Consider the following 14,891-nt stretch of genomic DNA (forward strand, 5'->3'; position numbering starts at 1 on the left):
AACATAGACAAAACAAGATAAAAGAATGTAGAGGTTGTAGACTGGGCATGACCTCCACTTAGGGAGAGGGGAGAAACAACAGCTCTTGCATTCCAATATCCCTTTGGATCATTCTTCTCCTTCACTTTCCTCAGACCCCCATCTCTCCCCCTAGTCCCACCCCTACCATGTTTTCATCACCCTTCTGATCTCCTCTCTGATCTCTCAGAGGCCTCAGCTTTGTCCCTCTATGTCCTCATCCCAATGAATTCTGAGCTCAACATGACATGGAACTCTTCTTCTGCTGCCTCTGCCTCCATGCCCATTTCTTTGGCCAGGATCCTTCACCACAAATCGTGGATCCTTTCACCCGTCTTCAGTACTCCCAATCACCTGGACCCCTCCCTCTGGCTGCCTACTCTCTCTAGATCCTTTCACTGCTAACTACCAACACAACATTAACCCTCTTGACTTTTCCATTCCCCTCTCTGGAGTTTCAGATCTTGAAGAAAGGCTCAGGATTTACAAGCATCTATGAGTAAACTTTCTCACAGAAAATACTTTAAATTTGACCTGTGAGTTGCTCAGAAACAATTAGCCTTTAATTTATTGCAAGTGTACTTAATTACAATAATTGGCCTTTGAAGGTACAGACTATCTTATATACATGTTAACAGAAGAATAATACATTGTATAATATACTTGTGATTATATAAAATAGCAAGTAGTGCCAAAGAAGATCCACTGATATTTAAGAGGTTTCTCAAAACTAAGGCATTACTTCATGCTGATTCCAACTATCTGTCAATCTTCAGACAGCTTTCATCAAATGCAGTTAAGCTCTAAATTATCTTAGACTGTTGTTATTTTCAGCAATTACATAACATGGCCTAAAAGCAAGGCTAAAACACAGCTGCACTTGAGCAGTACCTTCTTGTCATAAAACAGGTGCCATGATTTGAGTGAGAATTATTACTGAAATACACCAATAATGAAAGAAACACAAAAAGATAATTAAAACTGCATATGAAACATGATTCTTAGCTGTAAGTATCAGGCTCATCAAATTTTTTTATTAGTTTTGTTTTATTTCATTATGTAGATGGAACAACAAGATGTAAGTATTTATACGAGTAAACAGTAATTTTGTCTTTTAACATAGATACATACATTTGGATGCACAATCACAACAAAAATTGCACTAAAACAGTGTTTGAACAGTGCTTATTTCAGTAAATAATTACAATACTCAGCACTGCAACAAAGTTCAGTTTTTTTCTGATTTACAAACATAACTTATAAATTACATATCTTTCAGTGAGGCAAGAATGCCACTAATGCCCTGATCCCAAGTATTAATGACCTGAGACTTCAACAAATTCAAACACAGTTCAGTATCTGGAATGTGTTAAACTATGGCAGGACTCCAGTACATTGTACAGAAGTCTGCAATTGCTCTTTCCTTTTGTACTTACTGCCCTAGAAATGATGAGTGGTTTACTCCAATGACTTTTTTATCTGTTTTATTTTGTCCAATGGAGAAATAATGAAATAGAACCGCAACGTAATTCTGTAAACCTGCTGTTGCTGTAAAAAGGCTGTAAACATCCCATATTAAAATTTCTTATCATTTCATCTTATTTGAAACTGTTCAAATCATTCAGAGGAAGGATTCTAACTGCATCATTCTACAATACATTTAAGTTCGCAGACTATGCTGATCCCAAATCCAATGTCACATAACAGACACATAGACTTACAAAATAAATATACATCAATCACAAAAAATGGCTCTTAAGTATTACAGTAAGGACTCTTTAAATTAATTTTCTTAAATATCAAATAAATAGTAGTTAATTCATAGTTTTGCTTTAGTGGTGGCAAATGTCTGAAAAATATTTTCATGAATAGGAAAAAATATTAATAAAATCAGAACACTTTCTGAAAAATTATCAAAACATGTCAGTTATAAAATATTCTCACTCCACATAAAAAGGGAATAAATCACATTAATAAAGTAATAAATAATACAATACAAAAATAACTTGACTTGTGTTAACTTCGTAAAACAGCTTAAACTGGAGCAACATAAAAAATATTACTGTTTTTATGCACTCCAGAAACATGTTTTTTTAAAAATTCAGTTTTATCTGGATTAAAAACAAAGTTAAATAAATAGACAAACATTAAATAAATAGGAAGAGTCAACATACAGAATAGTTTACATATTTGCTTTCCAGATTCAATTTAAACGTTATTTTAAAATTTACACAATAAGGTTACGGACTACTTGTTCTAAACAAGTGCAATTTCTATGTTCGTAATTGCTATAAATATTTCTAAACCAATATCAATCACAAATGTACTGTATTTACAGCATACTTGAACAGTTCATATACAATGTTTTTTTTAGACCTGAATGCCCTTTACAGCTTGTTTAATGCTTTCCAGTAGTGCTTTATTTTCTGGGTTCTGGTAGCATTCCATATTGGTATACATATCTGTGAGGGTATTAACATAGGTGTCAAAGTTCTGTTCACTGATTGGTTCCTGCTGAACAATAACAGAAACAAAAATAAGTGTTAAAACATGAATGACTAACAAGGTCATTCTGAACAGTGTGAAATTTTGATCCTTGTATGACTGGAGCTTGTCACTGTGATCTTTATAATATGTGAATACTTATTATAGCTTTTTAAAGCAAATCTTAGCTACACATTCTACATCTACCGTTTGATTAGACTATGAGCTAGCTCCCAGCTTCCATAAGTCAATCTTTTGGCCGGGTCACTGAACACCGCACTGTGCCACAGGACAACCTCAGGAAACCATTTTAGAACCCTTTTCTTGCTTTCAGTGCATGGTAAAGATGCAATTTTGTTGTTATGATTCACTACTAGCCAATAAGTTGGAGCTTGGTAGGGTGTTTGACTCACAGAAAATATTTTAAATTCCAGCAAACAAAGTGATTGATTCAGAAAATATACTGTTTAAACAATGGAAGAAACAGAAACTATAATAACTTATTCTAATGAAAGCAGGCTAGTTTCTCTGAAAGCTGTGCAGTGTGCAGGTAACATTTCATATATTATGTACAGCAGTGTGGTTACCAAGCTTGACCATACTCTGGCTGTTATGCTGTCACTATGTGTAACTCATAGTAAGCTGAATGATGTCAACAAAATCTACATTTTTGTTATCACAAACTTTATGATCACGATTTTTTTTCTGAAAAAAGAATCAATGTGTACTTGTATTGTGCTCAATATTGTGAAATAAGTCAATGGTGTGCAGAAGGGGACAGAGCAGGGTAGAGAGGAGAAGGGTAGGAAAGGCAAAGTTGAGCTGCTATATCCATTTTCCAAAGTTTTAGTGGATCTGCAACTGATTGCATGAACACTGGTAAACAAGACTAAAAACATAATACATTTCTGGAACAATATATAATTCAGATTCCTGGCTAAGAATAATCAGGAAAATTGTTGAGATTTTTTATTTTAAATACACATGAAAAAATTCTGATATTCATGGTTATTTCAGAAATTTGGAATAGACATTTTTGTGCATACCTTCTAAATTTAGAAGGCCATTTGTAATATAGCCATATGATTAGTTAGGACCAATTCAATGCACTTCAAAGCATGATCTACTGAAAATAAAACTTGCATTTTAACAAAGTTCACATATTGCTGTAATTACAAGCAATGCAGAATGTTCCTGAGAAAAGTCAAAAGGTGCCCTGTTTACTTTTAGTTGAGTTTTAGATCTCACTGTTGCAGTACACAATTCTAACAGTGCTTGTTTCACAAATACTGTAAAGAGATGCAAATGTCATAACTGCAAAACACTGGCTGTTAACCCATTGTGGAAATTAAAGTTGTCTAAATCTCAATTCTTGGCAAGATTTAACCCATGTTAATTCCCCAAATGGAAGCCTTTGTAGATCACAATAACTTCTGATGGATTCTGTAATGCCAGAGATGATTTTTGCTCATGCTTTTAATATACTTTCAGCCACAATTATTTTGCTTGTTTCAACAGGATTGATATGCTCAAAGTTTATTATTTGAACTTTCTCATGAAAATGGCATAACTGCAAAGAAAGCATTAAAAATTCAACAGTAATTATACTAACTAACTAAATATCAATCCCCTATCCTTACAAATCCATGCTTTATTTTTTTGTCTGATATTACATGGACTAATTCATTTTTCCAGCAAGTGAAATAGGTAATTACTCAATTCTAAGAGTAGATTGCTTCATTCCTTCAATAAAAACCTATTTCACATAATATAATGATTACAAGGCAACTTCTGCGACTGAGAAAACCTAAATATAACAATCTTATCTCATCTGTCTCTTCAGGCATCACATTCAGTTCATTTAACCAGTACTATAGGTGGAATTCTATTATAGGCCATAAAAAATACAAGTAGGAATAGACTACTTGAGCTTTTCTGCCTGATCTGCCATTCATTAAGAATACGGGTGATCTTTTACCTCAGTGGCACTTTCCTGTACTAACCCGAAATTCATTTATTCCCTTGAGCATCTAAAAATCTTTTGATCTTTGGTACACTCAAGGATTGAACCTCTCTAAACCTCTTGGATATTCCAGAGACTCACTACCCTTTGTGTGAACACTTTTTTTCTTAGCTATGTCCTGAAAGGCTGACCCTTATTTTAAGATTGTTACCCTTGGTTCCAGACATCTCAGTTAAGGGAAATCATCATTCTAGCATCTACCTTGTCAAGCTCCATAAGAATGTTGTATGTTTCAATGAGATCAGCTCTAACACTTCTAAACTCTAACAGCATAGGCTCATGCTGCTTAACCTTTCCTCCTAGGACAGTATCTCATCCCAGAAATCAGTCTGGTGAACCTTTGCTCTACTCCTTCATTGCAAGTGTAACTTTCCTTAAGGAGGGAGCCCAGAGCTGTACACAGTGTTCCCAGCACAGTCTCACCAAGACTCTATGTAATTGTAGTAAGATGTTCCTCTTGCACCATGATAAACATACCACATGCCCTCCTAAAAGCTTGCGGTTCCAGCATGCTGACTTTCAGTGATTCATTTACAAGGGCATCAAGTCCCTGTGAACACCAACATCTTTCAAACTCTCACTACTTAAGTATATTCCACATTTCTATTTTTTCTACCAAAGAGTTGTGGGCAATTTTCATAAAACACCTCATATTTTCCATATTATATTGCACCTGCCACTCTCTTCACCATTCACTCAGTCCATCCATAGCCTCCCAGGGCTTTGTTGTATCTTACTCATAATTCATGCCCCCCCCCCCATCCAGCTTTGTATCATCAGCACACTTGAATATATTAAATTTGATCCCCTTATCCAAATCATTCTTTTAGATTGGGAACAGTTGTGGCTCTACTACCGTTCACTGAAGTAGCCCACTAACCTCAAAATCACCCTTTTGCTCATATTCTTTGTTTTCTGTCAATTAACTAATCCTCAATCCACACCAATATGTTCCTCCCATCACAATGTGCTCTAACTTTGTTTAATAGTTCCTGGTATGGCATCTTATTGACAACCTTCTGAAAATCCAAATACACCCCATCCACTGGTTTCCCTTTACCTATTCTACTAGATGAAACTGCAAAAAATTCTTTTGTCAAATATGCTTATGCTTTGGATCAGTAACTGGGCTTAAGCAGAGACCAGAATCTAAGTATCATTAGTTTTCAGACCATATTTGTTTAATTTGGGGCAACGGTTGCCCTTCCAAAACGATTTACACTTCTGTTTGAAATATGAATGTGGTCCTGCTTGCATCATTGCCAGCACTCTGATGGGAAGCCCTGAAAGGTAAGTGAAAAGGTAAGGGGTGAGGCAGCAGCTTGTGGAAATAAATAGAATTGGCCAATATTCGTGCTCCTCTAGGTTCCAAAGACCCCTATTCAGCCAGGAGCTTTAAAACAGCCAAGAGTCCTTTAACTTGAGTCATTGAGGAGACTTTTACCTGTTTTCACATGCATCTAACATCTATTTTAGCTTATTGTTCTGAGCCATCTATGCAAATGTGGTTGCATCTGCAATGTGGGCTCTGATTGAATGATAAACAATGCTCCTAAAATTGATTCTTTTTGGCTGAACAAGAACTCAGAAGACAATTTCCAAAATTCTACTTGTTTTTTCATGGGTCTTCTATTAGACAGGAAAGAAAGAAAATATATTTTCTGTTATCAATATAGCTACTTCTTAAAAATTAAGGAAATAATTTTACTTGGTCAATTTTTTAATGAGATTTAGTAAGTAATCACCATTTCTGCACAAAGGTTATCACCATATGACATTTATTGCCCTTCTGTTCTGGCATTTGAGGCCTATACTTTTAAAGCTTGCGGATCTGGACTATATCAAAACTGCGAGAATAGATTCTAAAAGAGCCTATAAGATAGCAAACTAGATAATTCACCACCTCAGGAAACAGGGTTAATTCTGATGTCAATATCAAACACAGAAGCTATACCAGAGCAATCAGATCACAAGTGACAACATACTGTAGATCTAGCAATGAGCCCTAGCTCACAATCCGTAATGGTTCTCTTACTAGAACCAACAGAGTATTCTATTAATGCAGATCATAAAGATCATGTCACATACTTATTTATTGATGGGTGCAGTTGTCCCCTACTGGTAAGTGGCTGAAAAATATACTGTGTCCTCTATAGATGCACATATGTAAAAGGGATTATGAACAACATTGTTAAATGTCTCATTGCAGCTGCTGTATTACTTGTTACCTACTTGGAAACACAAACAGGAAGCTTCTGAAGAATTACAAACCCTTCAATTGTAAGGCTCATAATAATAACACAGTAGGTGTTATATAAATGACTTGGATGAAAGCACTTAAGATATGGTTGCTAAATTTGCTGATGACACAAAGATAGCTAGGAAAGTAAGTTATGAAGAGGACAGAAGGAGGCTGCAGAGGGATATAGATATAGAATCATAGAGTGATACAGTACAGAAACAAGCTCTTTAGTTCACCAAGTTTGCACCCACCATCAGACATCCATCTGCATTACATTAATCCCATTTTTTTATTCTCTCTACATTCTCACCCCATTTTCTACATTATCTTCCTGGATCTATTACTCAACTACACATGAGAGGCAATTTACAGTGGCCAATTAAAATACCAACCAGCATGTCTTTGGGATATGGGAGGAAACTGGTGCACCTGGAGGAAACCCACAGTCACAAACAGAACATGCACACTCCACACAGATAGGACCAAAGATCAATTTGATCCCAGTACGCTGGCACTGCAAGGCAGTGGCTCTACCAGCACAGTTGTGAGTGGGAAACAATTTAGCAAATGGAGTATAATGTAGAAAATGTAAGATTTGGTGTGACAGCAGAAGATAGTGTTTCCATCTTGCAACTGAATATTGGCCAACGTTTCATATCTGCCTCAGAGGTAGACTGAATACCCCATGGTACAGCTGGTTTAATGGAATACTGGGCACACAAACAAATGGCACAATGAGTGAAAGGTTAAATAAATCTAAACAAGCACAGCATCGCAGAAATACATGGCTACAACAGTTGGGACTTCAATGTAGCAGATAGTTATTTTATCTTGTTTGCAATCTTGACAAAACTCATAGGAGTGAAGATTATGCCGAACATCAAAGTATCTGAATTACATTGTTGAATCATGGCTATAATAAATCAAAACCAAATATTAATGGTGTGGCAGAGATCTGGTAAGATAATCAATACTGATTTTGACTCCTAATATAGACGAATATTCTGGACAGAAAATTCAGTTGGCCCTCTCATCTCAATTCTAGAATTCCCAGTATGAACTCATAGTGAATAAAATACTGCATCACCAGCAAAAAGTTATAAAATTACCCTCCATATCAACAGGATAATGTTATACAGTGTATCATCTTGACCTATCAGGTATTTTAAAGAACATATAATTCAGTACAAGATGGATTACCATTTGAGGCAGTTTGATGTCAGCAAGGCTACGAATCAGGGCTTGACTCAACCCTGCCAGCTCTTTAAATAAGGCTTCATTTTGCTCTTCAATTACTTTATTTTCATCCTCGATAGTTTTCAAATTTTTTTCCATGCTGGAAATCTGAACAAAAGCACTGAATGTTAGTCCATTGATTCAGTAAACACTAAAACACTTTAGACTCTTCTTCTAATCTGATTAATACATGTAATTAGACACCTACAGTTGTTTCCCTTTCTGTCAGCATTATTTCAGACAATTTGGAATTAAACACTTTAAGAGTACTTGAAAGTAACAAATACTATCAACTACTATGGTTGTTGAAGAATACGTTATGAATAACATGCTTTACAAAAATAAGCATTCCTCCATATATTTATGTAAGAATAAAGTGACTTCATTAGATGATGAAGCCACCACACGACAGAATATGTTAATGCACACAGTTAAACCCACAGAAATTATTTATGGCTTCCTTTTCCACCATTAGAGATGGGCAATAAATGGTGTCCTTACCACTGAGTAAATGAATGAATGGTAAAAAAGAGACTAATAGGTAAATGCAAATGGCATATTTCTAGATGAACAGTGTATTACTTTGAGGTGTTCAGTTAGAAGATCAACTGTTGGGACAAATTGTTTCTCACCCCTTGCACCTTGGTTCAAATCCAGCTATTAAGACAAAGGCCTTCTTGATTTGCTGCCTGTTTTGGTAATGATGTGGCATGAATCTGGTAGGTCACAGTTCAGTTCCAATCATATGAATTTATGACAAAAACATGAGAGTAATCATGGGTGCCACTCAGAGAGGCCAAAGCTAGTTGGTATGGCAAATTAAAAAAATCTTTCTGCTGACGTAAAGGATGTCCTTCTGAGGCAGAGGAAGGTAAAGGCACCTTTACTTAGCTTCAAGCTTTTGCATAGAAGAAAGATCTTGTGATAATATTGTAATGTCCAAATCAAAAATATTTTGAATTGTTTTGTTCTTCATAAACTTTCTCAAGTAAAACAGTGCTGGTGCCAAATCACCATATGTGTGACCGACGACAAAAGTTAATCGCATATTTAACAACAATTTTGTGTTTTATAACCTGATATATTTCATATGTTAAATAATTAAATACAGTAAAACTCTTGTTAATCCAGCACACTCGTGACTGGCAGATTTTCCATAATATTGGATGTTATTCCTATTAACACCCCAAAACACTTTTAATTCACTTATTTTCAGATGTTATACAGTATAATCCATTTAGCAGTGAACCTGCTAGGTTTAAAGAGAGAACAAGAAACAGGGCCCTGGTATGTTTCAAGGGAGCATGGGAAACAGGGATTGGCAAATTTTAAAGAAGCACAGGAAATAGGGCCCTGGTTAGTTTAAAAGGAGAGGAAGAAATGGGGCTCAGGTGGGTTTAAAAGGAGCAAGAGAACAGCGACCCCAAAGTGTCTATCAGGAGCATGTGAACTGCGGCCCCAGTGAATTTAAAGAGAGTGTGAGAATCAGGGTCCCAATCAGTAGAGAGCATGGGAAATGGGGTCCCAGCATGTTCAAAGGGAGCACTGGAAATAGGCCTTGGTGAGTTTAATGGGAACCTTAACGTGTTCAGGTTTGATTTTTATCCAGTTCTGCTGAAAATAGCATGATTTAAATTTAGTAATTTGTGTTTCTGCTGTGATAACACACGGGTAAAATTACTGTAAGATATGACTTCTTGTGAAAATGTTTATACTTAAAGTAGCAAAGAAGGATGTCATTTGGCCAATCAGGTCCATGCTGGTTCCCAGGGCATAATCCCATCAGTGCCATTCCCCTCTCCTTATTTCCCTGTGCCCCTGCAACATTTTCTCTCACACAAGCCCATCAAGTCTCCTCTGATTTGTTTTACCTTTACTGTAGGTTAACTGTAGTAGCCAATTGACCTATGTTTGGGATGTGGGAGGAAACCAGAGCAGCAGAGGAAACTCATGCAGTCATGGAGAGAATGTGCAAACCCTGCAAAGAATGCACCTGAGGTCAGGATCAAACCCAGATCCCTGTAAACATGAGGCAGCAGCACTAACTACTTTGCCACCATGCTGGCCATGACTGCTCTCTTTAATTTATACCTGTGATTGCAACTTCACCATATTGGATTCCATCTCTGTGTTGGATTCATTTAGTTCACTGATCTCTTTGTCAAGTTGTTTAATTTCTTCATCATTCTCTATTGCTGTAAGGAAACAAAAGTGTATTTGAGCCCGCCTTGAAAATGTTTGTATAACATTCCATCTTTGTTATTTTAGTCGAAGTATTCTTAACTTATTCACATGAATGCATTAAGTTCTTACCTGATGTTATTTGCAAAAAAATAATTTCACATGTTCAGTGAGTGAAGGAAAATGTTGGGAAAGTGCTTACTTTTTTTTAAAGTAATTCCCCTTCAATATCCCACTAAATAGTTAGAAACCATTTACTTTAATGTCATAAGTGGGATCTCGTTGCTCTACTCCAGAGTTTCCAGTGATGTGAACTTGTAAAGTGGCTCCATTTCTGGTAGGCTTGCCATGGACTGCTTTGGAGTCAGTTGACATTAAAAACTAATTCTAGATGTTGTGAATACAAATGTATTAGCCCATAATGAAGGTTTACTCTGGCTGGCCAATGTTGGGAATTGCTCTCAGGCTGTTCTGATCTAACCTATCAATGTATACAACTGACCCATTTGGAGATGATTCCCTGTACTAGCTATCACCACCAAACTTCAGTACAAAAAGCAATCTTGTTTAAGTGCTTTTGGATTGGCCACAGCATTACCTATTTATAAGACACACATGGTGAGTATAATTTTCTCATATAAACAGGGAATACTCCCCAGCACTTTCCTTCCCATTAAGATAATCAAAAGCATCACTCTGTTGCTAGCTTTGTCTCTCTCTGAAGTTCTAATTACTTTGTACATTAATGGTTTAGGGTCAAAGTGAATATTGTATTCCAATAGATATTTTTTATTTATTCATAAACATATTTTTGCATTTGTAGAAAACAAACAAGTTATCTTATAATACAAATTACTGATTTACAATAACCCTGAAAATCAAATTCTGTTTGTGATTAATGGATACCAACGTTTAGTAAGGGATAGGTTTCTGTATTCCAAGCATTTTCTCTGAAGCTGTGAAACAGTGGCCTTGTAAATAGTATTTACGTGGTTTCAAATCACGATGGAAAACTGCATTAAATTTCATTTCCCTTTGTATCTTACCATCACTAGCTCTAAATTTTGTTGTTAGGAGATCCTCCCCTGAGAATTTTGCTTTCTTCATGGCCAAAGTAGCCCTTGGACAGCCAGAAAGACTAAAAAAGAGGCAAAATAAAAGTTACAAGAGTGAACAAGTTAATTGAGTGAGTTAAACCTAATAACTTTGTCTACAGATTTATGGATGTACTTTTATCAAAAACTGGAATTAAAGTAAAATAATGAAAACATAATAAACAATTTCAGTAGCTTGTGACTAGTGGCGTCCCACAAGGATTGGTGCTGGGACACTTGCTAGGGTATGTGAATGACTTGAATGTGAATGTGGGAGACATGATCAGTAAGTTCATGGATGATACCAAGAATGGCAGAGTTGTTATAGTGTAGAAGGTAGTCTCAGATTGCAGAGACATAGCAATGTATTGGTGAAATGGGCTGAAAAATGGCGGATGGAGCTTATTCCAGACAAATGTGAAGAGATGCATTTTGGGAGTACTAATGAAGCTTAAGACATACATCAAGAGTGGTAGGGTCTCAGGGAGTATTGAGGAACAGAGGGACCTTGGAGTACAAGTCCACAGATCCTTGAAGGTGGCAGCACAGGTAGGTAATGTGGTTAGAAAGGCATATAGGATATTAGCCTTCATTAGTTGGAGCATTGAATACAGAAGTAGGGAGGTTATGCTCCAACTTTATAAAACCTTGGCTGGACCTCAGCTGGAGTATTGTGTGCAGTTCTGGTCACCTTACAATAGGAAGGGTGTGATAATACTGGAGAGCATGCAGGAGAGGACAATCACCAGGATGTTGCCTGGGATTGAGCAAGCAATTATGAGTAGAGACTGGAGAAGCTAAGTCTGTCCTCACTGGAGCTGAGAAGGTTAAGAAAGGAGATGATTGAGGTATATAAAATTATGAGGGCTATGGATAGGATAGCCTGCAGCAACCTTTACTCCGTATCAGAGGAAGATAAAACTAGAGGTCATAGATTTAGAGCAAGGGGGAAGAGTAGAGAGGATATGAAGGGGGCTTTCTTCACCCAGGAAGTGGAGGGTACTTGGAATGCATTGCCTGAGACAATGGTTGAAGCTGGGTCACTGACAGCATTTGAGAAGTGTCCAGATGAGAACTTGAATCACCTAGGTATAGAAGGCTATGGACCAAGTTCTGGGAGATGGGTTAATATGGAAGGGTGCCCACTGGTTGATGTGGACGAGTTGGGCCGAATGGCCGGTTTCTGTGCTGTATGACTCTATGACTCTAACTTAAAAGGTATCAGCATAGAAATTACCACTGGTGCAATTAGTAGTCAAATTTTCTATGCAATCCCATGATAATTTTCTGTCTCCAATTTTACTGTCTTCACTAAAATAGTGGATCCAGGAATTGCACTTGAGTGCACTAGATTCTTGCCAATATTACCAACTGTAAATCCCAGGCTTCTATTAGTATTTCAAATAATGAAGAGTTGTATTTTTAACAGATTAAGATTAACGCTAACAAAGTTGTTTTTCACATTTTGCTCAGTGGTAATAAAATATTATTTTCAAGACAGAGCAAGTCAGGGAGCACAGTTTCCTCCAGGGGTGCTAGCAATGCCAGCATTATAGCTACATCTAATTATAAAGTTGCAGCATCGCCTAAATGCTATTTGATTTTGCATTCGGAAGTTCAATACTGTACTATTTCCCCATTCCTCACACTTCTATATCATGTGTTTGATTTACCAACACCATACCCCATCTGGATGTATTGATAGATTTCACCCATTAGAAATACCATGGACTGGAGAAAGAGTAGTATTTCTAATAAAAAAGCAAGCCATGTTGGATATTGACTGAAAGACAAACATGGACTATAATCTCTTAAACTCCTCACTGCTTTTTCAGTGGAGATATTAACCCATTTATTTTAAAATGTTTAAAGCCTTTACTTGATAAAGAGAAAAAGTCTTGTTAAAATTTCAGGATTTCAAATTAATAGATCAGGACTGCAATTTAACAATAATACAACTAGAAGATTCACTGTGGCTGCTTAAGTTATAAGTTTTGTTGCTATACTAATTAAAGGACAACGTTATATACCTTCTATGTGTAAGGAAACTCCCATTAGCGTGCCCTGACCCATCACATCCTGGGGTTGGACAGGCTGGCCCATCTCCTTTCACAGGTTTCCAAGTAAATGGTGACCCGTTGTGGAATCCTTCCTTTTGTCTGCGAGCAGCCAAAGGACAGCCAGATGCACTGCGATGTGATGCATACTTGCCGCTTACATGCCCGAGCCCATCACATCCAGGAACAGGACATCTAAAGGAAAACAGAGACTTGATGCTGCTGGCTATTTGTTCTAATACTGCCAACACGATGAAAGGCAGAAATGTCAAAAATTCAGAAAAATGTATTCAAAATATAATCAAAATAATGGAAGTGCAAATGTAAAAGAGCTATGTGTAGAGGATCTTCCCTTGGTTTACAGTAAATCCAGAGTGTGGCTATGTTTAGTTGTTAACCAAACACATCCTTTAGCCACTACCCAATTACAACATGGGATTATTGTAGTTTCTTGTAACCAACATTAATTAGAGGTTAAATTGCATGTAAATTTCAAGCCCCAGTCAATGACTGGTTCTTTCCTTTTTATAAACATGGTTTTGCATTTATAAAGCTTGACACTTTGTGATATGTGATATGCGATGAATGAGCACAAGACATACAATTTAAGTAACTATGTAAATCAGCCAATATTTTTTACTTTTACTCAGTTGCAAATTCTTTTGAGCTGTTTTTAAAAATGTGTTCTGCATTTAGCTGTTTTTAAATGAACCAGTTAATGTCTCTACCAAATGTAATTTTTTTTACAAAAACAGGGATAGATTTCATCTTCACAGCTTGGGTGATAATTTAACAGGGCAGATCATATGCTCTTTATAAAACTCACAGGATTTCATTCTATTGCTCTAAAGGATAATAAACTCTCTGTATTTTAATGCCTATTTTAAATGGGTGAATTTAGTGTAGTGGAAAACCAAAAAAAATTGAGAAAATCATGGGCCATCTCATTATACCATAATCTGAATAACATTTGGCTGCTAATGAAGCTCTCACAATTCTGACAAGTACCATGATGACTGACTTTCCAGCTCGCACTTGCCTACAAGAACTTATATTTTTTATTCATTCATGGGATGTTGCATTGCTGAGAGGGCCAGCATCCACTGACTATCCATAATTGTTCCCGAGAAGGGATGGTGTGGTGTTTAACATTGTAGTTTGTCTATTGAAGATGCTTCTGCAGTGCAGTTAGGGTTGGGTTGCAGAATTCTCACCCAGCTCTTGAAGAGTGTCTTACCCCTCAGGATGCACAACCTCTGACCTGCTGTCATAGTCAGAATATTTATGTGGCTGGTTCATTTATGTCTCTGGTCAATGATGACCAGCAAGACGAGGAAACTGTGTGATTTAATGATAATAATGCTGTTGAAAGTCAACATGAGGTGGCTTTCTTAGCAATGGACAATGCTGGGATTTGTGTGGCATGAATATACTTGCCACTTATCAGTCAAGAATGAATGCTATGCAGGCTTTGACTGCTACATTATCTGAGGGGTTGTGAATGGAAAAGATCACTGTGTAATCATCAGTGAATAATCAACATTGCAATCATCAGT

At 36.7% G+C, this 14,891-nt stretch overlaps 1 protein-coding gene across 3 annotated transcripts in view; it reads right to left on the bottom strand.

The window, feature by feature from the left end:
- Nucleotides 1–1,962: 1,962 nt before the first annotated feature.
- myt1b (myelin transcription factor 1b) overlaps nucleotides 1,963–14,891 on the bottom strand; it is a 50,091-nt gene continuing 37,162 nt past the window's right edge. For 2 of the 3 annotated variants that reach the window (XM_052031421.1, XM_052031419.1), the window contains 5 exons: nucleotides 13,309–13,530; nucleotides 11,231–11,322; nucleotides 10,095–10,198; nucleotides 7,968–8,111; nucleotides 1,963–2,532 (listed from right to left, as the gene is read on the bottom strand). In XM_052031421.1, the coding sequence (XP_051887381.1) occupies nucleotides 2,389–2,532; nucleotides 7,968–8,111; nucleotides 10,095–10,198; nucleotides 11,231–11,322; nucleotides 13,309–13,530 (706 nt within the window). In that variant the 3' untranslated portion in view covers nucleotides 1,963–2,388. The remainder of the gene's footprint in view (nucleotides 2,533–7,967; nucleotides 8,112–10,094; nucleotides 10,199–11,230; nucleotides 11,323–13,308; nucleotides 13,531–14,891) is intronic. The other variant, XM_052031420.1, reaches the window with a different exon arrangement.

This window comes from Pristis pectinata, chromosome 16 (genome assembly GCF_009764475.1).
Source record: "Pristis pectinata isolate sPriPec2 chromosome 16, sPriPec2.1.pri, whole genome shotgun sequence".
Classification (NCBI taxonomy): Eukaryota; Metazoa; Chordata; class Chondrichthyes; order Rhinopristiformes; family Pristidae; genus Pristis; species Pristis pectinata.